Raw genomic sequence first — 25,588 nt, forward strand, 5'->3', positions numbered from 1 at the left:
CTCTTATCTTGATAGAATAAATGTTGTATTACATTACTGGAAACATGATTACAAAGAGACAAGATAATATCTAATTCAAAATTGCATACTAGTCACAGTTCGAGACTTCAGTGGGTTGCTTGACGCTAGTGCTAGATCCTAACAGATAGTCTCTGTAGAACAACAAAGCTTGGGACATATAAGCCTGCCCTTGGTCATAGCACTACTTTTTCCCTGAGCAACAACAGAGGAGATATTTTAATCAAAAGATATCCTTAATCTTGATAGGCTTGAAGTTTCAAAGCCCGTTTCAAGAATTGTTTCCGTAATAATTTAGGGAATCTAATAAAAGGGGGTTTACGTGTAGAAGCTCCATACGCAAGATGACTAATGGGATGCTGCTGAGCTGATCTAGTAAAGGCAACTCTACAGTCCCCATCCACCTATCAGTTCCTCTTGTCCACAAAGTCAACTGAATGGCAAACTTTGGTTGCAGCATTTTGCAGATTCATGTCTAGATTTCTACAGAAATTTGGCCTTTTGGTTCCCACACTCCTTTGCAACAAGAACTGTTCTCATGATTTCATATGAGAAGCAGAAGTTATTACAAAAGAGCGTCTATTACACTTGGACAATCACATATTCCATAGTCTCTCAAGCAATTCCAGACCTTTTAGTTGCACAGAAGACCCTGGTGTCTATACCTCAACCTCCTGGGGAGGGAAGGCAGGGGGAGTGAGTTCTCATATTTTCTTTCTGTGCTTCCAACAAGAGTTTGTGGCACTGAAACTTCATCCGACTAACTACCACTACTGCTTAAGTAACCTGTACGGCTTCCTGAATATTGTGGGGTTGCTAGAGATGGAAAGACCAGGGGTTGCCTGGGGACTGCTCAAATCCATTAAGAGAAGAAGTGTTCATTTCATCGGGCTGGACAGAAGGTCAGTGCTGGAGGGAAGGCTGCAAGCACCCTCTCTCTAGTCAGTCCAGCAGACAGAGGAAGGGCAACTTGACTCAGCCATCTTTTACTGTTCTTATTTTTCAGCACTGTGCATGTAAACATTTGATTCAGCTGAGCACTCAAACTAGAACGATTTATACACACTGGCTTTGTGTTTGGTGTGTACATGTTCCTGAGATGCTATTTAAGTTGAACTGCTCATTTAAGGCTGCTGCATTTCACACCTCAACTATACAGCCTCCTCAGGGTCCGAAACCCTCACCACAACTCTGGGCCACCACTTTTAAGGCAGCCAAACCAACAGCTACATCGTCTCCAGGAAACCAGGATGAGGAAGGAAGCTATTTTAATCACAACTCTCCATAGGGCATAGGCTTATAATAAAGACTTAGTATTTTCAATAGAAGAACAGGAGATTTTTCCAGGAGATATTTCAATGCAGGCTCCTACAAGAACTCCCGGGTAAGTATTCTGCAGGAGCCCATGAGTACCAGCAACCTCCATCAATTGCTGAAAACCAGAAATTCTTTTCCTCTTCCCCTCCACAGGCACATAACAACATGAGCCTTTGCTTTCATTCAAGCAAGGTGTGCATAACTCAGTTCTGCATTTAATTTCTATTATACAATGCCTTCCTATTGCCAGAGTGAATTCTGAACACAGCTCCCTGGAGGACAAGACTTGAACTTTAAGTTCTTTTTCTTGAAACCAGAGCAGAGACTTGAACATCAAGTGTTGACAGCAGCAGCATGAAAAAAAAAGTGTTTCAGATACATCTCAGAGGCTTTTGAAAGAAAAACAATAGAATAGTTATGCTGGGGGGCAGGTTGTAGGGGGGAGTATGGGAACTGTTTAAAATAATGATTTTACAGGCCCCCTGTCTCTGGATGTTAATTATGTTGTTCAACAGCCATCACAGGCAGTCTAGCACCCTGCATCAAGCTCCATCAATGAAGTTGGGAGAGAAGGGCGAGATGTCAGCTTGTGCCAACAGTGCGCAAGAAACAAGAGCACTGAACTGCCTGCCACCAGGGCCCCTGGTGTGACAGCAGTCAAGGGATCACAGCAAGAACTATTTAACGGACTAGTGAAGAATTCATTCTCTGTTGTGTCAAGGGAGTAAAGGTTCCCTGACAGTAGATACTATTCTAAATGTACTAAAGCTTAGAGACAACCTTCTGCAGAAGCCTAATCCAGAAGCATGCTTTCCTCAGATTTATGCTGTTGCCCTAACCATTCCTTAATGGGAATTAAAATGCCTTTTTCACTACAGGTTAAGAGCTGTAACAACTAAGGTTAGGTGGTAGACTTTGAAGCAACCAAATAATAGCAATGAGCTTCTCATCTGGATTGGTACGAGTTATTATTCAAAGCCCTTTTTAACAAAGCCTTCAGGTAAAGTTAAGCGATCCAAGCACAGCAGAGCACTTTGAACGGCTTCAAGCTGCAACAAGGTAGGTTAAGGCTGGACATTAGGAAAAAATTCTTTGCAGAAAGAGTGGTCAGACACTGGAATAGGCTGCCCAGGGAGGTGGTGGAGTCACCACCCCGGAATATGTTTAAGAGTCTTTTAGATGTGCTGTTAGGGGATATGGTGTAGGGGAGAACTATGTAGAGTGGGGTTGATGGTTGGACTCGATGATCCCAAGGGTCTTTTCCAACCTAAATGATTCTATGATTCTATGAAGGCCACTTGTAGTAATACATTACTAATAGTGATAATAGCAGCTGATGTGGTACTTACAGACATACACTAAACATTGATCTGAAGTAATTTCCGGTAGCTAATATTTAAGTACTGTTTCACAGGGCACCACTAAATAATCTCCTCTTTCTTATCCAACGCATGTTCAACATCAGCAAGTAAACTTGTCATAAGCAAAGTATGATGTTTGAGCACTCTGACAATATAACTTTGTCCAACATCTAGAAGCACATGTATCTCAACACTATCATCCAAGGATGTGTTGTGTAACACCAGGTTGTCAGATAGCAAGCCCTCCTCCGCAGGATTCTTTCCAAACTACCAGCAAAAGACCATCAGCATAATTATGCCCATGTAACAGGCAGCAAGATACAGGCACAGAGCAGGCGTTTACTGCAAGATGCTCCAGCATGTCAGAAATGTGCTCAGCTCTTGAGTAAATAAAGCATGGGATTGCCATGATGCGCTCTTAGTTATCTCAGTTTTACACAACACCAAGCACATGGTCACACAGTGATGCTACTTAACTTTTCCCTCTGCCCTCCAGTCATCTCGTAGAGATGGTTCTTGAAGTTCTTAGAACAGTAAACATTCAAGTCTACAAGTGATCTGTAATTCTAATTACCTAAACACAGCAGCAACAACTCAATTTGCTACTGAAAATTACAAAACAGGTTTGGAGAGACACGCTCCTCCTAATTTTGCAACGACAGCAGTTTTATTTTAATCAAGAGGCTCCATAGCTCATCAGGCCTCTTTGACAGGTTACCTGCTGACTAGAGCTTCAAATTCCTGAGCCTCCCGAGTGTCCCAGCCCTAACACTCACCTCGGTACAAAGAGATTTTGGAGATGTTTGAGAATGCTTTGAACATAAAGGTTTGGTTCCTTAATAACTGGTAAAGGAATGGAGTCCTTAGGTAATACAAGAGCCATAATCCAATCTGTATATACGTCGACACAGTATTTCACAGTATCGCCATCCAGAGGGAGGGTCAGTCCATAACAAACCACCTCCATAGTCCATTTTACCTAACAAAACAGAAAGCAAAAGTTATTAAAAAAAAGTATTAGCAAGGAAACATTGGTTCTAACTTCACAAAATACCAGTAGTTATGTGATACAGCCAATTCTGTTTACATATACTGCAAGAAAACACCAAGTCATCAAATCACAGAATGGTTAGAGTTGGAAGGGACCTTAAAGACCATCTAGTTCCACCCCCTGCCCTGGGCAGGGACACCTCCCACCAGCCCAGGCTGCTCCAAGCCCCGTCCAACCTGGCCTTGAACCCCTCCAGGGATGGGGCAGCCACAGCTTCTCTGGGCAACCTGGGCCAGGGGCTCACCACCCTCACAGCAAAGAGTTTCTTCCTGATACCTCATCTAAATCTCCCCTCTTCCAGTTTAAAACGGTTCCCCCTCGTCCTATTGCTCCACTCCCTGATGAAGTGTCCCTCCCCATCCTTCCTGTAGCCCCTTTAGGTACTGGAAGATGCTCTAAGCTCTCCCCAGAGCCTTCTCTTCTCCAGGCTGAACAACCCCAAAAGTCATTAATTTGTATATCATGACATTATGAAGATTATGAATAAATGGCAAATCACACAAAACCTTGAATCTCTTTAGTATAAGCTGTAGTGAGAACTCTTCAGAACACACAAGAGCTGATGTAATGGAAGATTTTCAAATTCTAGCAAATACTTGTACTATACAAAGACTTCTTTTAAAAGAAGTCGTATGCTGTTGCTTCAAAGTGGAGGTAATTAGAAAGGCTTTGTGTATTAACCGCGAAGTTCCTTGGTTGGGGTTTTTTTTTGGTTTTGTGGTTTTTGGTGTTTGTTTTTTTTTTTGCTTTAGCGTGAACTTCCTGGTACAGTACCTCAGATGAACACTTACTACTAGGTCATGAAGTGAACTGTTGCTATAAACTAGCTGTTAATAGAAGCCTTATGTAGATTACTAACCTAAAAAATACAACACACTTCATAAAACCTGGACTATGAAAAAGAGAAAAATAAAAGAGGCTACAGAAAATCATTAAGTAGTCACTCAAGCATGAAGGAAACTATGATCTCTAAGGAAATGCACTTACTTCTTTGTCTGTTTTTAGTAAACTCTCACTTCCAACGGATGATGTAATTAAAGCTTGTCCAAGAGGACGCACCACTGCATTTGCCACTTCTCTCCCCACGTTTTCTGGATAGCTGTGAAGCACACTGGTATTACCCTGATCATTTTGAATGACAAGATGCAAGGATCTCCACTCTGAGTACATAGTGCCTCTATGCTACAATGCAAATAACACCTGGGAGGTAAGGAAGAAATAAAAAGACATCATTAGTAGAAATGTCTATGACATGAGTTACCAAAACTTGTAAATTCAAGATGCACATGTCCATGTCATACACCTGAAGACCCGGAAGAGATTCCAACAGCTGTTTTACAACATTACTGTTTGGGCTTTTTTTTTTTTTTTTTTAATACAGCTGTGATCTTGGGTTTATTTAAAAAAAAACAGTTAAGAAAACATTAAGTTTCGGTTAGGGACTTGCAGCCCATTTGAGACACTTAAACTTGAGAAGCAACTTCACCTCACACAATTTCTGCTTGCGCCATCCTTGCAGGAAAGATGCTCCTACTTACATGACATCTTTGGCTAAATAGAGATTAGTTCTACAAGTATTTTGTTCATATAAGCAATGCTCCAACTCATACCCTATTCCCTTTTTCAGCTCAATAGTAGTTAAAAATACATTACCACGAGACTATCAGGAAAATCCTAGTCATCTTGGGAGACAAAAATTCAGCCTCTTTTTACATTCATGAAGCATTTCTCCTGCAGCATGCACTACTCAAAGCTGGTAGTTGAAAAATTTGATTGACTTGTGACAAATCCCACTTTATCTGAAGTGATTTCAGGACTGACTGAGCCTTGGTGGATCACTAACTTAAGCCCAATATCACTTTACAATTTCATTATAACGTCATACACTGGTACCAAACCGAGAGCATTAGGGTATGCCCATATGCATTTCAGAGTCAATACACACACAGAGTCGCTCCCTAACCCAGATTCGTCCCAAAGATTCAGGATAGAAAAGCCACTAGAAAATTTCCCAGATAGCGCTCTCAAAACTAGACAGGAGAAAGAGTTCTCCTTTCAACAACACTCCCAGTACAACTGCAGTTGTGCATTTTCCCTTACTGCAGACTGGGCCAGCGCAGGAAGCCAAGCTGACAGTGAACTAGCCGGGTTTTTGCAGTGGTGGGTTTCGGGTTCGGTGGTTCTTTTGGCATTGTTGTGAAACCACAACCAAGAGAGGCGGATTAAAAGCAGCAAAAGTTAAGCTGTGCTTCCACAGCCACTCTCAGCAGTGTTTGCCCAGGAGCGTGTGGGGTATGCCCTTCTGTCCCGACAGCAGGGATCATGCCGCACCATCAGCACACACACAGCACCTACCTGGGCGCAGACACGAGCGTGGGAGCCTGGCCAGAACAAGCTGCCCCAGGCAGCAGGGAGGCACGGCGTGTGACAAAGCCAGCAGCGAGTCACAGGACTGCCGTCCACTCCCACCGGGCAGCACAAGGAGATCTGCCATGTGCTGCCAGTTTTGACCTACACACCAAAACCTTTCGAAAGCTAAACCAGCACAAAGGGCTGTCTGCTGAGGCAGTTTTCAGCTGGATCAAGATCTGATTTAACTCGGGTAAGGTGAGCACCTGTGCCAGTACAAAGGATCACTGAGGACACGTGGCCACAAGCGGTGGCAAGAGCACCCCTTCTGGGGGTAACAGGCCTTTGTACCCACTCACAGCAACACCAAAACTGCTGCTCAAGCAGGTGGTGCCACGGCAGCCTACGCCATCAGAATCAGGACTGCGCTATCTCCCGCCTTCCTCTTCTCCCATCAACACCGGCAGCCTTTTATCAGTTATCCGAGCCAGCTGACCACATGAACAATAAAACAAGGAAAACGGGGTTGGCATGGGAGAAATGAGGGAGCGTTCAACAGCCACAGCTTAGATCAGCTCAAGTTGTCAGGAATGGCACCCTGCGGACCGTTTGCCAACTACACTTAGCTGGCACATTTTAGAAGCCAGTTAGTTATACAGGGAATGTTTCAAATGCCTCCCTTAGACATTCCTCGGCCCAAAAATCAAAAAAGAAACCAGACCTGGAAATACACCTTCTTAGGGACAAGCCACCATTTAAACAGGTCTGCCTATTTAGCAGGCTCCCTGAGTGTTTATTTATACCCAAAACCGACGTAAAAAGCCTGATGATTCCCTTCAAGTGAGGGGGGAAGGCAAGGCAGCAAGCTCTTGGTTTTCCAAACTACGTCCTTCCTGGTTTGAGGCAGCGATCACGTGTGCCCATCTGAGAGCAAATTAATCAGAGCAGCCACAGCCTGCAGGAAGCATATCCTCTCCATCCTTTAGGCATTTTCTCTCCTCTGGGGGCCATGGCAGGGGGAATGTGCGTGCCACTGCGGTCAAAACCCTTAGCCTTAGAGGAAAACAACAACTCCAAGACACTAGCTCTTGGGACACTGAGAGGTCACAACAGAAAACCAAACAAAAAAACAGCAAAAAAAACCCCAAACCAAACATGACCCCCAATCCTTAGTGATGGCTTCAGTCGCTGCTTAACAACATTAATACTGCTGTCTTTTCCTTTCATATCCTATACCCACAGGGCCTTCTCATTGTCCCCTTTCTGTCCCACCTGAACACTGCTGTAGTCTCCAGCTTGTGTTTGGAGTGGAAGAAGGAGGGACAGAAGTGAAATATCATCCACTTTACAAGATTTCCCCATCCTCTCTCAGGCCCGCGTCACTGCCTCTGCCCCAGAGCAGCGTGCCCCTGCCCCCCGGCTGTGCTGCTCACGACAGGGGAAGGGCAAAGGCACCCTCCATCCCTCCCATTTGACACTCAAGTTCAGTACAGAAGCATGTAACACCATTTGAGGAGCGCTGGTTTAAACAAACTGATTTCAACTGATAAAGCAGCATGTACTTTCCATCGCCGCACTCCAACTGAAGGACTGGCAGCTAACAGCTCATGGCAGGACCTTATCAGCGTTCTGATAACCACAAGCACACTTACTGTGGCTGCCCTTATACCAGAACAGGGTTCCCAGAAGCATGGAAGCACTGAACAGCACAAGCAAATTGCAGGCAGCACCTATGTAGGGGTTTTCTCATCTAGAAGACAGAAGTCATCAGAGAAGACAAGCATTCCCAAATCCTGTGCATTTTGGAAAACCCTCACTGCACTAGGGCAAGGCGATGGGAGGAGGCAACTGCTTGCCTTCATGCAGCTCCCTGCTCCCACACTTCTGAGAGGAGCAGCATCTGTAACAGACATAACATGCCACGTTTAAGACAGGTTTAGCAGCAGGACAGGGTAACCAAAACCTCTGGTCCCACACACCCCCAGCCTGCTGCCTGGCCTTCATACATAAATTTAATGATCAAATCTGTATCTTACTAACATTCGAGAATTCCTTTGGTCTTGCTTCCTTTGGTCTTGCCATAAAAGAAATTTTCTGTTAGTCTTACCAATATACAAGGAATACTGAAACAAGTAATTGGTTCAAATGTAAATTCCTTGTGAGGTGGGATTTCCTAGGGTACTGATTTAGTCCCCCCCTACCTGTAGCAGTAAGTTTTTATTTGCAAGGACTAGAAATTACTTTTCACTTAAGATTCCACTTTAACTGTCATTTGAGTTGGAATTGCTGACATCTGTTAGGGCTGGGGTATAGCTAAACCCATCCTATGCAGCTTCTTATAACTGTACATAAGTTAAAAAAGGCTGGTAAGTCTCCCCAGGCAATTGTGTCTGTTACAATGTTCTGTTTCGACACGTTCAACATACTGAGAGTTCTATAACTTGCTTTAGACAACAGGCACCTAATGCTTCGTAGAAGCAGGACTCACTCCCTCAGAAGACGCTGTATTTATCACAAATTACTTAAACAGCAACAACAAATCAGGGGAAAAAAAAAAAAGAAGAAAAAAAAAGATGCAACTTTCACACCACGCAAACAGCATACCCTGATTTTTACTTCTGTTTTTGCAATGCTTCTGCATTTCAGCTTCAAAAAAGCACTCTCACTGGCCCAAATAACATCTCCTAAGTTTCATGCAGCTGAATATTCGTATTTCACATGAACATATCTCTTATTGAGCTTCAAATCACCAAGGACTCTCAGAATGACCAGCAACTTAATTAAGAGGAGGGGTAGGAAGAAGAATAAATAAAAACCTGAAGTTTACCAAGCAGTTTTACAGGCTCTCAAGTTTGGAAAGGGGTCGTGTTTATGTTCCTGGAGGCTGCACGAAATAGAACACCCCTAGACGCTCACAGACAGAGCTGGAAAGAAATGGTCAGCATTAACACTGGCAGAACAACTGAGGGATGTGAAGTTAAAATATTTACCATCTACTATGAAATTGAACATAATTCCAGTACTCCTTAGCGTGGTAAATAATTTGGGTTTCGATATATTCCCTCCAGATCCATTTCAGCTTAGGACTTGAGTAGCTATCACCATATAAACCACCAAAAATGGTTGCTTCAGCATTTAAGACCAAAGATCCTCAGTTCATAAACACTGTACAAATTGGTGAGCATGAAAAAAAAACTCACTAATGAGCCCATAAAACTCTAAAAATAAAGATATTTAACTTCTATTTCCAGTCCTCAAAGACTTCATATGAACAGCTGCAGCCAAAACATTTAAACTCCTGGATCAGTAAAGTCTGACAGTGAGAATTACCTAACTAAATAACAGACCCACATTCCGCAATTACTTTGAAGGAATATGCCTGAAAGAACATGGAGCCTAAAGCAGAGGTGGGGTTTTTTGGAGCATGTGCAGGGAAGAGCTCAGGGAACCAATATTGGTGTATGAAGTGGTTCCTCAGAAAGTGTGCGCTGAATGAGGGGAACGTTGGGGGCAAACGTGAACGTTTAGCCCTTCGTGCTCATCAGCTTCATGTGTAAAATGAAATGTTTGCCTACAATGCAAAAGGATTTCAAGCACAAAGACAAGCCGACCCAAAAACGGAGGCTTCTTGGGTTTTATCAGAACCAAAAAAGCAGAGGTGAGACAATTGTTATATTAATATAGTAGGTGCAAACACCATTACCAGAGAGATGCCCAAGGAAGGCTGAAGACCTGATATAGCCTAAAACAGAGAAGTATCAACATAAAGGGTCTACACCACAAAGTTCTGGGATATTAGAAACACTTTACAAGTATTTCACAGAAAACAAGCAATGCCTCTCTCTACGACACCAACTGTACTGACATCTGCACTCTGGAGGTGACAGTTACTGACAGAAAGCCATCTTGCCAAAACCCGTCTTCCCTGGATCACATACCAAAGAGGTTTATGAGCAATTTTTCAAGCCAGCTGAGGCCTACGACCTCCTGAACATGGACAACTGCCACGTGCCCACTTGCCCCACCTTGACGCTGCCCTCCGAGTTTACACTGCAGAGGGCAACTTAGATCTTGCCAAGACTAACGCAGCACCTCTCATATTAAGCCCACCAGGATGGAAGAAGCGCAGACCCCTCCAGGCAGCTCACATTTGGGTCCCACCCAATGGCGAGGCCCTGCCCCAGGCACACACCATGTCTAAAGGACAACAGGCAGGGCAGATTGCAGGCAAAAATTAAAAAATGCAAGAGCCAAGCAGAAGACCCATCTGGGAGAAACACTAGCAGAAAGCTGGTATTTTGTTGAGTCGGTATTTTGTTAAAGAATAAACAGCGGTGCATGTCAGGATCACTATTAAATAAAAAAAAAAAAAAAGTCTAGATTTAAGGCAGGAAGAGATCGGGCACAGAAAAAACAGGAACTCGTGTCATCCTTTCCCAGGCCATTCAGCTATAGTGCTGCTGAGCAGAACAGAGGAGAACCACAGCTCCCCTTACCCAGGGAAGAATAATTTGTCTGATTTTATCAGCGAACTGTAGCAGAAGTTAATAGATGAATCTGACACAGGGAAGGCTGGGCCTCAAACATAAGATGCCATTTAAGCCACAGGACTCAGGTCTCACTCTCCCCAGCATTCCCTACTCACTGGCTTCAGAGACCCCAGCGCCATTCTGACTCGCAAGATCCCCCACGGACACCAGCCTTCCCAAAAAGGGAAGCAGGGCACTTGCCACAGAGAAGACGGCTGCCTGAACAACCCACGCTGTAATATCCGAACGTTAACAAGAGCCATAAGAAAGCAAAAACATCAGTCAATTTTGTATGTTTGGGCTATTATTCTGCTTTCAAGCTTCATTACTCAGACATCAGTACTACTTTGCTTCTCACTATCACTCTCATCTTTAAAAACAGAGAAAATTATGTTCCGGGCAGGTCATCTGAGAATTTAAGGAGTTTTCACATCCCTCACTTGTGCCAAAAACCACCTAATGAACCCCACCACAAAACAGTGCGTTTCCCTGACCCAGACTGAGAATCATTTTTACTCAACAGTTTATTCAATATTTGCACTTCTTCCTCAACCCAGTTCCTTGTGCAACTGGATTGAGCACACAACCAGGAAGGAATCTCCTGAAGCGGATGGTCCCCTCCACCGGGGACGCCAGCCTTGCTGCGCTTTTGTTGCTGTTCACCACTTTCCTAAAGAAATCTGACCGACTGCCCGCAGACCCTGAAGACCAAATGTGACGAAAAATAAGCGAAGGAAAGCAGGCTCATGGCAAAGCCCAAGAGGCCTGCAGACAGGAACACAGGCACCACCAGATTATCTGTAAGAAAGGCAAACAGCCACAAAAACTTTCCACCCCTCAGGAGCCGCAGGAGACAGCAGGCAAGAGGGAGCTCACCCACCGCCGGTGACACCGCACACTCGTTTTGGGGACCCGAAACGCGGCTCCAAACCGGCGCCCGGGGCCGGGGAGAGGGCACAGGCCGAGGAGGAGCCCAGGGCCGGGACGAGGGGCTCCCCCGAGGCCCACTCCCGCCCGCCCTGCGGCGGCTCCACGGCACCGGCCGGGCCCCCGGCAGCCGCCCGAGGCGACGGCGGGAACCCCCGGGGCCCGGCGGGCCGCCCGCCCGCTCCGGCCCGGCCCCGCCGCGCCCGCCCGCTCCGGCCCCACGGCGGGCAGCGCAGAGGTCAGCGCGGCAGAGGCTGCCGGGCGGCGCCCCGCCGCCACAGGCCCCGCCGGCGGCAGGAGCGGAGCGAAGCGGGCCGGGCGCGGGCGGCGCCGCCGCGGGAGGGCCCGAGCCACCTTACCTGCGCCGAAGGGCCCGGCGGGCATGTCGGGGCAGGGCCAGCCGCTCTGCCCTCAGGCCGCCGGCTCCATGGTGCCCGCGGCGGCCGAGGCGACACAGGGGAGACGCCACTCCGCGCTGCCCCGCTCGGCTCGGCCCCGCGCCCCGCCGCCGCTTCCGGCAGCGCCACAAAGCGCACGGCGGGCGGCCGGGCCCCGCGGCGCCCTGCGCATGCGCGCGGCCGCGCCGCAGCTCAGCTCCCCAGCAGCGGCTCGGCCCCCACCACCGGCCGCGCCGAATAAGTCGCGGGGGAAGGCTGTGCGCCTGCGCCGGGCCGCCCACCGCCGCGCGCTTATCCTTAAAGGGGCCGCGCACGGCTCGTCTCCCGCGCCTAGCCTCGCCTACAGCTGAGGGCCCGCCGCCCCGGGCAGCGCCGTCCTCAGCCCCGGGGAGGCCTGGCCTGGGTTTGGGGCAGGGCCCGGGAGGCCACGCTGTCACCCCTCGTGGGGTTGTCCATCCGCCCGGGGCGGTCGGAGCTGCTGCCGGCCCTGCCGGACGGGATGGGCCTCGTCCAGCCCGAGCGCAGGGGGACAGGTAGCGGGCGGCGGGTCCCCCGCCATGGCTGCCGCTGCCGGGGGGCCGCGGGTCTCGCCGCGCTGGTGCCCGGGCTGGCCCTCGGGCACCGGCTCCGTCTCCCCTTTCTGCGGGCCGGGGCCACGGCGCTCCCTACCTCCCCCGCGCCGCTCCATCCTGCCCCGTGCCGTGGTGTCCGTTGGAGTTCTCTGGGGGCTCTGGCAGCGCTGATGCACCGCGCTACGAGTTCCCTGTGCTCAAACAGAGAAGGCAGCGCGGGGCACACTGTCCGGAGCATCGCCCGTGCCCCGCGGCCAGGCACGGCTTCGTGAGAGGTGGCAACCGAGAGGGTGTGGGAGGGCAGGAGGTCTTGCGAGCCCCTGGCCGTTCTGGGTCAGTTGTCCCCCTGCAGCAGCTGCATATCTGGCACGGGGGCACGTCGTGGTCACCTCGTCTGCAACGTTCTTGGATCTCTGCAAACCGCTCAGGCGGGCGCGTTGCTGGGAAGGTCAGCCCTGTCTCACAGATCCCGTACCTGCTGCTTCGCCGGAGCCAGGCCTCCAGGCCCCTCCTGTAGCATTCAGCTTCACCGCTCCTTCTTCAGCCCAGCAGGAAAATGTCAGCCCAAACAAGCAGCAGCCTGCCAAGAGATTTTTAACCCCTTCTATGGCCATCCATTGAAGGAACACCATGTGTCACTGGGCAAATTGTTCCCCTATCCTGCAGCAAGACCTCTGTCCTGCACACGGGAGGCTGCTGACAGCAAGGGGTGAGAGTTTTACAGTAAAGATTTGCTCAGTGCTTTTACTGTAAATCGGTTCTGCCTGTTGGTTACGCCCCTGAGGGGAGAGGGAGGCCCTTGCAGGACACAAGCTTTCATCCTACTGTGAACCTCTGGTGCCTAATAAAAAACAAGTGCTGTGGAGAGGCATTAGTGAGGCTGCTGGGGCAGTAGGTGCAGCAGGGACTGAGAAGGCTGAGTGGAAGGGGAGTCGGGTGCAGGAGCAGAGGCTCAGAGAGCGAACAACCGCACTTGCGGAGACACGATGCAACTGAAACCGTGCAGAGCTGCCTCACAGAACCCCTCAAGCCGCAGTCTGCTTGCTGAGCCCACCTTCCTCTCAGTCCCTGGCCTGCTAGACCAGAGATGCAGACACTCCTTCCAGTCTCCCACGTTAAGCTTGACAGCAGCAGAGGAAGGGAACTCGGAGTTTACCTGCAGCAGCCAGTGGTGAGCCGCCTTTCTGCTCTGTTCCTTTGAGCTCACTGCCTGTGGTTTTCAAAACCACTGAGAATGTCCTCAGGGCTGCCTGGGCCTCCCCAGTTCCCTGCGGTTTACCCTGCTTGGATTCTTGGTGTCTTATCACAGGGTTCATGCACCTTACTGTTGTCGCGTTAGCTGTGTCTATGTGTAAAAAAAGTTAAGATCACTGTATTTTCCTTCCCAACCCACGCAGGGTTCCCTCCCCAAAGCCAGGTCACAGCGGGACTGCTCCTGGAGCAGGCTGGAAGATCCCCATCCCCATCCCCTGCACTGATCCTCATGGGAGACAGCTGGGCATTGAGGGACCAGTGACCCAAGCAAGTGCTGACCCCGAGGGGCACAGGCCTGGCGGGGCTGTGGATGCCACGGAGGGAGCTTGGTCTTCAGGCTACACACACCCCCTGGCTGCAGGATGGTCTTCGCCAGCTAATTGCACCAGAGAAGCCTGTAGGCAGCACCCAACTGGCACCTGGCCATGATGCCATCGGCCTGTCCTTGTTTTTATCTTGAAGTGAAGCAGCATGTTTTCATTAAACAGCCTTTTGCTCAACTGCAGAAATGATGAATGGAGTTGTTTACTTCAAAGAACACCCTATAAAAACCCTACAGACCACAGTGGCAAGGGCATAAAGCTGTCTCTGATATCCTCTTTTTCCTTCTCGTGGTCCCTCCCGTAGAGGGTATTTAATCGATTCCCCACAGAGCCAGAGTACCTTTCTTACAGGGCCGTACTGATCACCTGCAGTGGGGCAGCGAGCACAAGCCCGGGACGGAGGGCAGAGGATGACCGTCATTGAGGCTATAGGGTGGTGGGCTCCATCATGGCAGTTACATGACCTGCTATATATATATATATATATATACACAAACCTATCTCTGCATACGCAAAGCTGTACAAATATATTATACAGATATAGATGCACTTTTATGTATTTTTTCATTTGAAGAACATAATTGTATACAAAAGCGTATCCATGAAAAGATTGTTTAATAAGAGGTGAACTTAATACTTAAAGTTTCAATGCAAACAGAAATAAAATGAAACAAGAAGAAAAGGCAAGCTCAGGGACCTCAGTTTGCAGGTTTGCTGGGTGGTCCTGACCCCGTGGGGTGCAGAGACCCCCCACACAGCTGGGGCTCGGGGCCAGGCCTGTGGGCTCAGCGAGAGGCACCCAACCAACCCCACCCGTGCGAAGGAGAGACCGAGCCTGTGGCTGGCCAGGAGGCTCTCCCACGCGTGGCTCCAAGCCAGCTGGGTCACCAGCCGCTGTCACTGGGGCAGCCTTTGGTGTGTGTGCTCTGCAAAACACAGGCATGCCGCCCACAGAAATGGGAAGCCAGAACTAAATGCCAAATTCCCGGGAACGTGTGTGTGGGATCCTGGGAAAAGACTATGTGCTGGAAGAAAAGAGGGCTGGGCCGGGGGGATTAGAAACAGAAAACTGGGGTCGGTGTCAGGTGGGGTTCCCTCTGCCCACAGCTGTCAGTTGGGCTTAGAACCGTTTGTAATCACCATTTTGCAGTACCAGCTTGGGCTAGCTGTGTTTTCTTATCCTTTGGCCAATGAGGATTTTACGGTGTGCTTTCGAAACACAAGCCTGGCTCACCAGGTAGCAGACAGCAACGCTCAGCAAACAGTCGTCATCCAGGTTTGGAACCACAGCTCGCAAAGAAAGGACAACATCAGAGAAAGGCCAGTGGCATTTAAAGAACAAAAATAAAAGGCTTGTTTTAAATGTAAGGCCTTTTTGCATGTTAGAGAATGTCATCCATCCACTAATTGGGCTATTAACTCTGGTCTACTAGTCAGGTTCTCTGAGAAGCCCTGTTGTGGTTTACGTCTCATGCAAGCAGTAACTGGGACGAGATTACTTAAACTCAGCTGAGAATGGGGAAGTAAAAATGCAGTTTTCAACTCTTCTTCTGAAAAGCTCCTTTCAAAATTCACGGCTCATTTTCAAATCTCATCCAAGTCGGTTTGGTCTGGAGTCACTGGTTTCTCCCTGCCCGGTGACTTGGTACCGAGAGCTGCAGGCACCCCGTCTCAGCCCCCTCGTGCGTCTCCCAGCAGCGCAACTGGGGCACCCCGGGGTGCCATCACCCATTGCCCTTGCGAAGCAGGCGCTGAGCTCCGCCGCCAGGGAGCAGCCGCTCAGCCAGGAGGAGGGGATGGGGCTCAGCCCTGGCCTTGCCGCCCCCCAGCAGGGGTTCTGCTCAGTCTCCTGGGGCCCAGACGGACCCCTGGCCTCACTTGTTGGGGACCTCCAGCCTCTCTGCTTTGCCAGTGAAGCACTTTCCCCTCTGTAAAATCATCATGACTCATCATTATTTTACCATATTTTTTTCCATATTTCTATCAATTACATTCTTTGGTATAGCTTCCATACATTTCCCTGATAGAGACATTAAATTCAATGGACTGTAGCTCCCCAAATCCCTTTTAAAAAGTGGAATCGCATTTACTCTGTCCCATTCCTCTCATATCAAGGGCATTTCGTTTCATGGTTACATAAACAGGTAGATGACTAATTTCTTGTTTAGTCTACAACACAGGAGTGAGTATGATCTATTGCAAGCAATTTCTTCTTATGAGCAATTTGTCTTAAGATTTCTTCTACTTACTTCAGTTTGAAACAGATTTTCTGGCTGACTCATTCCCCATAAAGAAAAATCTCAGCCAGGGAATCGCCTGAAGCTGTTCTGTAGTAAACAGCAATGCAAAGCCTTTAGCTGGCTTCTTGAAAACCTTTCACATTTTTTCTCGGCGTGAACATCCATGCATTTGGATAGTGAACGGACAGGGCCTCACGGAGAAGTTTATCATCACACCAGTGTCCAGCTGCTCCTCCCAGGGTCTGCCTCTCCCCCTGCCCACTGCTGGCACCCAGCTAGGGAGAAGGCCTGGGAGCACCATCCCACCCTGCGTGCCCAGAAAGCAGCTGCTGCCACAACCGTCTGCTTCAGAGTCAGCTCCGAACCCTGTGAGGAACAGGACTGCTTCTGCCCAGCTTGATTAGACACTAGATTTGCCATGCAGGAGTCGTGTAGACAAGCAAGTGTTGTGCTGTGACAGAGCAGCGCAATGATATCTGAGACACAAGAGCTCATATATAAGCTAGAGCTCTACTTTATAAGCATTTCATCGGTTCCTTACTACATTGCACCATGCATTTTCTTATAAGCTGTCTTCCACAATTCATGTTTTAATTCACTAATTATTTTACACACAGTGAGCATATTTCCAGTCCAAAGGTCCAGCCCAAACTACTGTCTCCAGGACCATGCACCCAGTTAATTCTATATTCATATTACATCAGTTCACTATATATCATACTTATAATGTATATAAGTAATGTATCATCGATATATATCATATATAACATACCTGTAATTATAACCAATAATTTATGTACATATACATATATATGTATATCTTCAATCTGGATATTTTGGCTATTTCCTCAGCCTGCTCTTCTGCATCGAGACGATACCCCCGGTGTCTTGTGAAGATTTTCTTCCATCCTTCATTGTAACCCTGGTGGTTTTGTCCCACTTAAGAGCTTTCGCAGAGAAAAATGTGAAAAAATGCTGTCCATCAGTTACATTCTCGCGTTTCCCATTCTCTGAGTGGCTGGTTTGAGCCAAGTGTTGCTTTAGATGCCAGCACTCCATGCAGTGAGCCTCCTGGACTCGAGCACTCTACTGCTTTGGAAACACATGCCCTTACATCAGGTCCTCTTGCACAACTTACTTTAGGGGCTTGCCGTTCCCCATGTATCTCCGGCCTCACAGCATAGCACCCTTCTTCATTCCCCGTCTGTGAAAATGAGCAATCGTGGCTTCTGTAGCCTGGGCAGATGCTTGAGAAGTGCAGCCAGAGGAGAGTTCCATCCCGGCGAGGCAGAGCTGTTCCTGCAGGAGAGCAGGCACCAGCCGCAGGGTCCAGACAGCTTTGCTCTCTGTATACAACTGGAAAGGCCTGGGAAATCACACTGGCCCAGTAGATTTGAATGAACCCAACGAGACACGTGCACGTACAGGTGGCATAGTTATGTTTGTAGCCCACTGCTGCCCTGACTACTGTAACAGAGGACAGAGGTGACTGCTAAGGGCTCTCCACCGGCTGTTACTTCATCCCTGCTGTCCCTTCCTGGTGTTCGGTGGAAACAAGCCATCCACCACCCGGCGCAGCCCCCAACCCTTCAAACGAGTCTCCTATGGGAAAAATAATGGAATAGGCTCCCTTTACCTTGCACTGCAGCTGCGTATGATGCGTGCTTATTTCTGTGCTGTCACAAAAGCTGTCAGAGGGAGGAATGTTAGATTCTGAACTACTTGCAGAATCAGACCGCTCACAGCAGCCTTCTGGCTCAATTAGATGCTTTGATGGGGAGTCTGTTTTGTCAAAGCTGGTATCTCTGGCAGACATCCTCTCCTTGGAGAGAACTGAATGCAAATACAAAGAGAAGATGCTCCAACATATCTGACTGCAACAAAAAAAAATAACGGTATTTGGGAAAATCTGACCTGGATTAGGCAGAAGAGAGGTTGACAGAGACAGACTGAATTCTAGCTGTTATTTTCTAAATACAACTTTCCTCTGAATGCAAGCACTCCAAGCGTTTAGCTGCAGTAAATGTGCACATTGCACAAGTGATGGATGAGGGCTTACGACAGTTTTATCACTTTGTAGTGAACAATTCATTTTTCTATAAAGCTTGAAAAACAACCAATTGAATTAAAATACAATACCATTTCCAGACTATTTTAGCATTTTGAACTACAGTCCTGGATGGGTAGAGTAGCTGTTTCATTGTTACTGATCTCCTAGATCGACTTGTGCAAGCTGTGGATTTTGGCAAGAAAGAACATTCAGCCAAAGCTTTGTGAAGAAGGATTTAGTCTGACATGGGAAAGTCTGCAGTTATACCCACGTTCTCCTGGTGCGCAGTCAGCTGGCCCACCCAGGGCCCATTTGAGAGCTGCCTCAGCAGCCCCACCCCCCTTGGCGCCTTAGCCCAGGGCCACACTGTGCCAGGGCACAGGGCACCCGTGCTGACGTGCGACTGAATAGCTGCAAAAGCATCGAGGAGCCCCAGCCCTGTCTGCCTTCGCAGCCAGCCAGCCCTCTGCTTCCCAGCCCTCACTTATGCCCACAACATGGTTATTATTACATTGGATCCTCAACACAACAGCATACAGTTCTGTAAGTCATTTCCAGCAGTTCTTTCTTTTAGTGTCTTCTCTGACCCGGCAAAAACCGGGTTCACTCCAGCACTAGGAGCCCGAGAGACAACCAACATATTCCACCTCGCTACCAACACCTGGGAAGCATCATGTGGCTAACAAGGCCAAAGAGATGGACTTGCCTTCCTGCTTACAGGGGTTATTTACCTAAAATGCCTCCCTGTGAGTCCCTCACCGGGTCTCGGTGGTGGGAGGTCAGACTGCAGCTACTTGCAACTGTGTGAGTAGAGGTTTCCCCATAAGGCAGCTTCTTCTGATATTCCCTCACAGCGGGGGACCGCTGGCAAATGGGAAGGCCAGGGCCTGATGTTAAGCTAGCTGGACTGGGTGGAGAAACTACTGACAAATTGCTAGGATAACAGGTAAGTAGGAAAAGTTGGTAAAGGTGCTGAGGGGGGTGGCAGGGTTTCATAGGCAGCTCAGGGGAGTGATGTGAGGAAGGGCTGAGGCTCAGAGATAAGGAGAGAGGAGCACTGGGCACTCAGCGATGCTGTCTGTGTAGGGCTGGGACGACCCCAGTGGCAGTATGGTCCAGTGCTCTTCTTTCTTTTCTACTGGGAACACACTTGGGAATGGTTAACCTACAAACCGTCTCTTTGCCTCCCCTCCTTCATCGCTATTCAGTAACAGCTTTTAATTAAGAACTGAGTTAGAACGGTATGTAGGACCACTGGGTGGCACCAGAAACCAGAATACGTTAAGTATGGGCAATAGCTCATTTATAAATGTTTGGGGTAGGCCCCTACCAAGGGTAAGGTGAGAGGCGCTGGGGATGCCACACTGTTGTGGGAACCAAGTATTCCCACTTGGAGATGGTCCTGAAGAGGGGAAAAAGGCAGCAGGAGGCAGAGGATAGCACACACGCTCCTGAGGGGCGCAGCTGGGAACGCCAGGCATGGCACAGAGCTTGCTGTGCCTTTGGGATGGCGACCCTCATGGAAGGGTATGGCCCTGCAGTCGGGCAGCGGGTACGGGGACAGAGGGACAACCGCGACCTCGGGGAGGGCTCCCCCAGCATTCACACTTGCACATTGCCACAACGTCCAGTGGGGGAAGGAAGAAGCAAACTTGTTTGCCCCACCAAGAATTTAGTCTTGCCTCTGGAGAAAAAAACCCAAAAAATAACAAAACCCAACCCAAACCCAGCACAGGAGGTGTTCCAGGCTTTGGAGCAGCTCCGAGGCCTGCTCCGGGCGCGATCCCTTCACTCACAATTCACCCGTCTCTGGCCCTGCTCACCCCGAGCCCCGGCTCTCTCAGGCGGCTGCTGCCCCGGCCTCGCTCGCCACTGGGGCGTGTGGGCAAGTGGGTGTTGGGGCTCTGGCGGCCTGGCAGCGCGCCGAGCCGGCTGGGGAGGCTTCTCCCGCTCTGCGCTTCCAAGGGACCGCTGTGAGGGCGACGGGGACCGAGGCGGAGCGGACGGGCGAGTGGAGGACGGCCGTGAGCAGACGCGGCCGTAACGGGGGGAGGCGGCCGCCGCCTCCCGCCCGAGCGGGGCGGCTGTAGCGCGGCAGAGGCCCGGCCCTCCACCGGGCGGCGGTGCCAGAAGAACTACCCCCAAGATGGCGCCCGCCGCCGGCTCGCCGCCCAGCCGCCATCTCCCCTGTAGTTCTGTCCCCGCGCAGGGCCCCCGCGCATGTGCGGCCGCCGCGGCGCAGCGCGCAGGCGCAGAGTGCCCCGCATGCCGCGGCGGCCGGAGCTGCTGAGGTACCTGCCGTACAGGTGAGCCCCGCGCCGCCCGCGGGCCCGGCGGCGCCTCCGGACACCCCGGGGCCGGCCCCGCGCGCCCCCGCCGTTCCCGCTCGCCGGCGCCGAGGCGCTCGGCTGCCCCTCGGCAGCAGGTGCCGCACGGCGGCTCCGCGGGAGTCGCGGCGGGCGGGCCGGGGTCAGCGGCTTACGGCGGGCGCGCCCGCGGGCACCGCCTGTCCCGCCGGGGCCCACGCCCTGCGGCTGCTGCAGCCGTTCCCCGGCCCCGGGGCGCCGGCGACGAGCGGCCGAGCCGCGGCGGTGACCTGAGCGGGGGCGGGGGGCTCCCGGGCGCGTCCCGGTCCCGCGGAGGCGGCCGCAGCCCGCTGGGCCCGGGTGGTCGCAGCCGCCGGGAGGCCGCCGCTGAGCGGGGACTCCGCGCCTCGCCTCTGCCGCTATGAGACAGCGGAGGGTAGAACCGCTCCCTCCCGGAGCCGGGCTTAGGAAATAATCCCTCGTCATACCGGGCTTCGTTGGGGAAAAAGAGAAACGCCTGGAAACTGCCCCGGTTTTATTGCGGAGGTGACTTTTTTCACCTAAATAACGGGCTGGAGTGCTCTGGGCTTTCTGCTTGCTCTCCTCTGTAGCTCTTGTTTCTGGTATTCAGATCTCAAAATTCTCAGCTGTGTTATTTACTTTGGACAACGAAAACAGGGTGTTTTTCTTTAATTCGGTGCAGTCTTGTCAGCATGTGAAAGGGAAAGGAATAGCTTACAAACGTTCTTGGTTGACTTGCATCACCACTTTTTGGTCAGCGTCTGTTTCTTTTTTTTTATATTTAATGTAAGTCATGGGGAGTAATTCAAAACACTGTAGCAAAGCCAGTGCTTCTGCTATCTTATAAATCATCATTACTTAGTCTGGTGCAGAAGATGCGGTGTTACAAAACAAATGAGGCTGTGGAGCGCTGTCAGTGGCTTCCCCGTGGTGCTGGGAGTGCTGTCGGCTGGCTCGGTGTCAACGCCGTGGCGTGTTGCCTTGCCGGTTGAGAGCTTGGTGTCTTATCCGTTTTTTGATTCCTCTCAAGTCCAAGGAGTGTGGAACTGGTGCGTCGTGATACAGCGTGGTCACAGCGCGTGGATCACAAAGTTTGCAGCAGAACTGGGGCGACTTGGTCACGTGCGTGTTTGCTCAGGAGAATAGGAAAGGTCCGGTAAGTGTCGGGGTTGTATCTGGGAAACCAGAAGAGTTTTTGTGCTTGAATACTGAGGTGATGGGAAGATGGGGCTTACAAGCAGAGAAGAATCCATCTCTGCTTCCTGTGTCAGGCACGCTCGTGAGTCTCCCGTGTTCAGATAGGAGGACTTGGGGGCTCATTACTTTAGCTTCTGCCTTTCCTTTTCTGTAGAAACAAGAGGACAACAGTCTTTCAAATCCTGGAGCCTGTCAAACCGTGTTTTAGCACTGCTGTATCAGTCTGTGGTGAAAAGTAAAAAGGTAAAGTCTAAGGGCTGAGTTTAAAACTGGTGTGGAGCTTTTCTAGCACAATAATTTACTTAGACTACGGGAGCAGAGCTTACCAAACGTGCGTGTCTCGCTGAGGTGGGGGTAGACTCCTGAAGAAGCAAGGCAATCACTAGGGTTCGTTTGCATTAGTGGCCATTGCACTGGGATTGTGGAGAGGGCTCAAGACTGGCAGTGACTGTTCCAATTTCATTTATTGGTTTGGGATTTTGAAACTTAGCTTGTGTGGCGCGCACGAAGCACTGAAACTGGCTGTCTTGAGGGCAGAAACTTAATGTGGGCCATACTTGGCGTGTATTGAGATGTTTGCAAAATTAAAATTAAACAGCTCCTGGAAGCAGCATTATTGGAGGCTGTAATTATATTCCTAGCTACTCATTTTCTATCTAAGGTTAAAAATTAATTGAAATGAACAAACCTGTTTAATTTGCATTTTCCTGATTTCAGATCACCTTCAGAAATCTTCCAGTACTTCTGCTTGCAGCTCATGTTTCGCATTAGTCATACATGACAGGATCTTTAGTTTTTTTCATTGTAAAGGATGTGTGTAGTGGTACATTTAGATTTCAGAGGCTTTATTACATACCAATATATATTTTGGTTCCTTAAAAATATACTAGGAAATTTTCTTAAAGATGCTTTAAGGACGCTTTTCTCAAGCATTTGTTTGCTGAATGCTCAAGGTAAATGTTATAGCAAAGAAGTAATATATAGGTATGGTATTTTAAGTAAGAAGCTCTTAAAAATTATGGTCATAATATAGTCTTAAGCACAAAAATAAAAAAAAAATAATTAGGAGAAAGCAAATCAACTTTAAAAATTTGTTTTGATTCATTTTTCATGTGGAAACAGAATAGGGATTTTAATTTTTAATTATTTAATTGCCATTCTCACAAATAATAGCTCAGCTGGATTGCTGCCACTGTTGCTTCCTGGAAAAAGGTAAAGCCAAACACTTGGTGAGTTCTATTTCTGTAGGCAGTGCTGATACCACAACCCTCCGTTATCAGGGTTTATCTTGTGCTCATCATCTGTCCGCTGTGTCTTGGATATAAGTAAATACGCCCCTGCTGCTTACGGCTCTTAAGCCTCCTGTTGGACAGTTCCACAGTATTGGTTAAGTCTATTTGTGTCCGTAACTATTACAACCTGGTTTAATTGTTGGTAGTTAAAGGGGAACAGAGGACCGTTTTGCTACTGTTTCTCTGTGTAATGGTCTCATTTTGAGATGAATGTGGCTTGGGAGGAATAATAAAATTCTCTATTGCTTTTCCTCAGGAATTCTCAGCATTCTGGCTAAATCGTGTCAGTTGTTAAGGAAGGCAATTGTAATTTGGTCCTGACGTGGCAAAGGCTGGGTGACTGTGCCTTCTACTGTGCAAATCAGAGTTGATGAGAGACTTTAATAATCTCACTTTGTCTTCGGTTCTGTTCTCGTAAATTCTGAATTGTAGATGAGACTCACTGGACTGTTAATAATGTATTATTATTGATCATTCACCTTTTTCTATCTGGTCATATCCCCTTGGCTTCTGTGACTGATGTAACACCATTTAATGTAGTAATCAAATTGACGCTGTGGGAAGCACAGGAAGGAATAGCTTTGTTTTCGTTTGGCTATCGTCCTTACCAGACTTGGATGCGTTTCTGTATTTACAACAGGTTTCAGTTTGCCAAAGGGGTGTTCCTTACTTTACACAGTATAAATACAGTAGGGGTTATAAATACAATGTTTAATTTTAAAGTAACCTTTACTATTCAGTCGCGTATAAAACAGACTCTCTTCATAATTACCAGATGGATTAAAAATGTGAAACTGCCCCTTTTTTTTTTCCTCACGAGAGCTGGAATTGTGGCTTTTCTCTGTGTGTTCAAATAGAGGATATGGGCAATCTTCTGCTTCCTTTTCATGTGCATTTTGGTGATGAAGCTGGGTGTTACATCTTAAACTGATCTAATGACTCGTTAGCAGGCAAAAGGCCTGGTCTTATCCTTGTTCAGTCTTCTGCTACCTCCAGCATTTAGTGGATGTTTCCCTGAACCAGTTCAGTTTGCTAAATAAGCAGGGCACTAATGCAGCCCCTCTGCGTCCCCATCTCCCCAGAAGATCGGCTTTTGCCAGGTAAGCAAGTGGAGTGAGTTCAAAGAAGGGCTGAGGGGTACGAGAGTCGCAATTGATTTTTGCGGTGTAAGAACAGTCGTAGAATCAGGTGGAACCATTTGGTCTGCTGTTCTTTCCTGCCAGTGACCAAAAAGAAGGGCAGGACAAATTATATAAACCTTTGTCTGATAGCCCTCTTGGCTCTCGTCAGCTCTAGGATGTCAAGAGGTAGATGTTGTTCGCATTTGTTTGGTTAATGGTTAATGTATTTTTCTTCCGTGAACTTGCCTGTGCCCCCAGTTCACTGAAACGTGTAGCACTGGCACATCCCAGGGGAGACCTCCCAGAGCACAAAATGATGTTGTAGGTGCTAACTACCTCTGCTTGTTTTCTTTTGAACTTGACAGCTGCTAGCTTCATTTCACATCTCTTAGCTTTTGTACTGTTTGGAAACAGTGAACAACTGATCTCTATTTACCTTCTCCATGCGACTGATGATTTTATAGGCTTCTGTCATATGTCACTGCAGTAATCTCTGTTTCCAGGCAGAAGAACCCTAGCCTAATTGATTATTTCTCATTATTCAGCTTTTCAGACCTTGTTTCCTTTTAAAAAAATGTTTTCCCTTTCCATTATGTCCCCTTGAAATGAAGGAACGGGCGCTACATCCAGGATTTAAGCTGCAGACACTCTACAGCTTTATATGGTGGTCTAATTACTAATCATTTCCTAACGTTAGGTTTATTTTTTTTATATGTTGAATGGCTGTGAGCTGATGCTTTTATCAGTCTGTCAGGACTCCAGCAAGACTTTCTGAATGTTAATGATCAGTTTGGAGCACATCGCTCTAGGATCATTTTTGGACTGCCACTTTATTTGTTCTGAATTTCATCTGTTATTTTATTTCCTGATTATTCAGTCTCGTATGGTTTTTCTGCAGCTCTGCAGTCAGCCCTTTTCTTTACTATCAGAATAGCTTACATCCTCAGGAGCCTTTCACTTTGCTCCCTGCCCCCTTTTCCATGTTGTTTATGAATACAGCGTATAGCAGAGCGCTTCAGAACGCTCCTGGCAGTCTCCCTCCCTGGGAAAATTGAGCGTTTGTGCCTACCCTCTGTCGTCTGTTTTCAGCTAGTTATTAGTCCAGGCGAGGGCTTTCCCATTTATCCTTTAGCTGCAGAGCTGCTGAAGTTCAGTGGCAATCTGCGTGTTATCTTGTGTTGCCGTTTGATCACTGCTATAAACACACGCCTGTGAACGGCCCTGCTAAAGGAGAGGCTCTGCCCATCCTCACAGCCCTCTCT

The 25,588-nt window shown here is 48.7% G+C and overlaps 2 protein-coding genes across 16 annotated transcripts in view; one reads left to right on the plus strand and one right to left on the minus strand.

Annotated features, from left to right (window-relative positions):
* RALGAPB (Ral GTPase activating protein non-catalytic subunit beta) overlaps window positions 1-12,163 on the minus strand; it is a 65,607-nt gene extending 53,444 nt beyond the window's left edge. For all 4 annotated transcript variants that reach the window (XM_074604738.1, XM_074604737.1, XM_074604736.1 and 1 more), the window contains exons 1-3: window positions 11,912-12,163; window positions 4,735-4,947; window positions 3,473-3,675 (exon numbers count right to left, since the gene is read on the minus strand). In XM_074604738.1, coding sequence (XP_074460839.1) covers window positions 3,473-3,675; window positions 4,735-4,917 — 386 coding nt within the window. In that variant the 5' untranslated portion in view covers window positions 4,918-4,947; window positions 11,912-12,163. The remainder of the gene's footprint in view (window positions 1-3,472; window positions 3,676-4,734; window positions 4,948-11,911) is intronic.
* An 8,342-nt stretch (window positions 12,164-20,505) lies between these two features.
* Window positions 20,506-25,588, plus strand: part of NDRG3 (NDRG family member 3) — a 64,123-nt gene continuing 59,040 nt past the window's right edge. For 3 of the 12 annotated variants that reach the window (XM_074604598.1, XM_074604606.1, XM_074604609.1), the window contains exon 1: window positions 20,628-20,680. The gene's annotated coding sequence lies outside the window, so the exon portion shown is untranslated. Of the gene's footprint in view, window positions 20,696-21,047; window positions 21,242-21,584; window positions 21,873-25,588 lie in introns of those variants that run through there. The other 9 variants (XM_074604603.1, XM_074604596.1, XM_074604607.1 and 6 more) reach the window with 9 other exon arrangements.

Source organism: Larus michahellis, chromosome 12 (genome assembly GCF_964199755.1).
Source record: "Larus michahellis chromosome 12, bLarMic1.1, whole genome shotgun sequence".
Classification (NCBI taxonomy): domain Eukaryota; kingdom Metazoa; phylum Chordata; class Aves; order Charadriiformes; family Laridae; genus Larus; species Larus michahellis.